The 1,148-nt window shown below is 24.7% G+C and overlaps 1 protein-coding gene across 1 annotated transcript in view; it reads left to right on the forward strand.

Moving 5' to 3' along the window:
• Positions 1-1,148, forward strand: part of HELRODRAFT_181481 (hypothetical protein) — a gene marked incomplete at both ends in the record, with an annotated part of 5,130 nt that overhangs the window by 3,668 nt on the left and 314 nt on the right. The window contains one exon of the mRNA XM_009031275.1: positions 1,066-1,117. Coding sequence (XP_009029523.1) covers positions 1,066-1,117 — 52 coding nt within the window. The remainder of the gene's footprint in view (positions 1-1,065; positions 1,118-1,148) is intronic.

The following is a 1,148-nucleotide window of genomic DNA, read 5'->3' on the forward strand; positions in this document are numbered from 1 at the left end:
AAAATAGTTCGATAAATAACAACAATGATAAAAACAACAACAACAACATCAACAGCAACAACAACAACATCAACAGCAACGACGACAACAACAACAACAATATCTTAATTAATAACAAGTGAATACTGTAAAACTGATTAACGGATTATGATATATGTACATTGTATCACATATTAACATTTTTCTTTCCAGTAAATGAAAGTACGAATGGATGAATGAATGAATGAACGAACGAACGTACAAACAAACGAACGAACGAACGAATGAATAAATGAATGAATATATGAATGTATGAATGAATTAATGAATTAATAAAAAGTTATTAGCTAAATGAATGATAAAAATGGAATACTATTTTTACATTATTTATTCTAAGAAACTACTTGTCTATTGCTAGTTCTCTCTCTCTCACTTTCTCTTTCTTTCTTTCTTTCTCTTTTTTCTTTTTCAGTTTCTCTTTCACTTTTTTTTTCTCTTTTATACTTTTTTTAACTTTTTTTTTCATCAGCTTCATCTTTAACTTTCTCTGTAACTTTCTCTGTCACTTTCTTATTCTCTCTCTCTCTTTCTCTTTTTTTTCTCTTTCTATCTTATTCTTTTTTCTCTCTCTCTTTCTTTTTCTCTCTCTCTTTTTTTCTCCTGATTACGTATTAGATGCATTAATGTCCCTAAAATCTGGAGCCAAATGACGAGAAGGTTTTTTAATTAGCCGTGCCACTTCTTCTACTACAATCGTTACAGCAACAATAATAATTATCATATTTTTAATAATTATAATTCTTATTATTGCTGTTATTGTTGTATTAAATAATAATAATAATAATAAATAATAATAATAATATTAAGAAGAAGAAGAAGAATAGTAATCATAAGTATAATAAAAATAACATTAAAAAATCTACAAATAAAATGATATCAGCAATAATAATACTAATAAAAATAACAAAAATAATAATAAAACAAAAATAATAATGAAATAATAATAAAACAAAAATAATAATAAAACAAAAATAATAATGAAATAATAATAAAACAAAAATAATAATAATAATAATAACATTGCAGATAAAGGATGATGGCTCAATAGTGTGTACTGAAAATATCGGTTCGCCATATGGTGAGTGGTATGATGATGAGGGTGATGACGA

Source organism: Helobdella robusta (assembly GCF_000326865.2).
Source record: "Helobdella robusta unplaced genomic scaffold HELROscaffold_71, whole genome shotgun sequence".
Lineage (NCBI taxonomy): Eukaryota > Metazoa > Annelida > Clitellata > Rhynchobdellida > Glossiphoniidae > Helobdella > Helobdella robusta.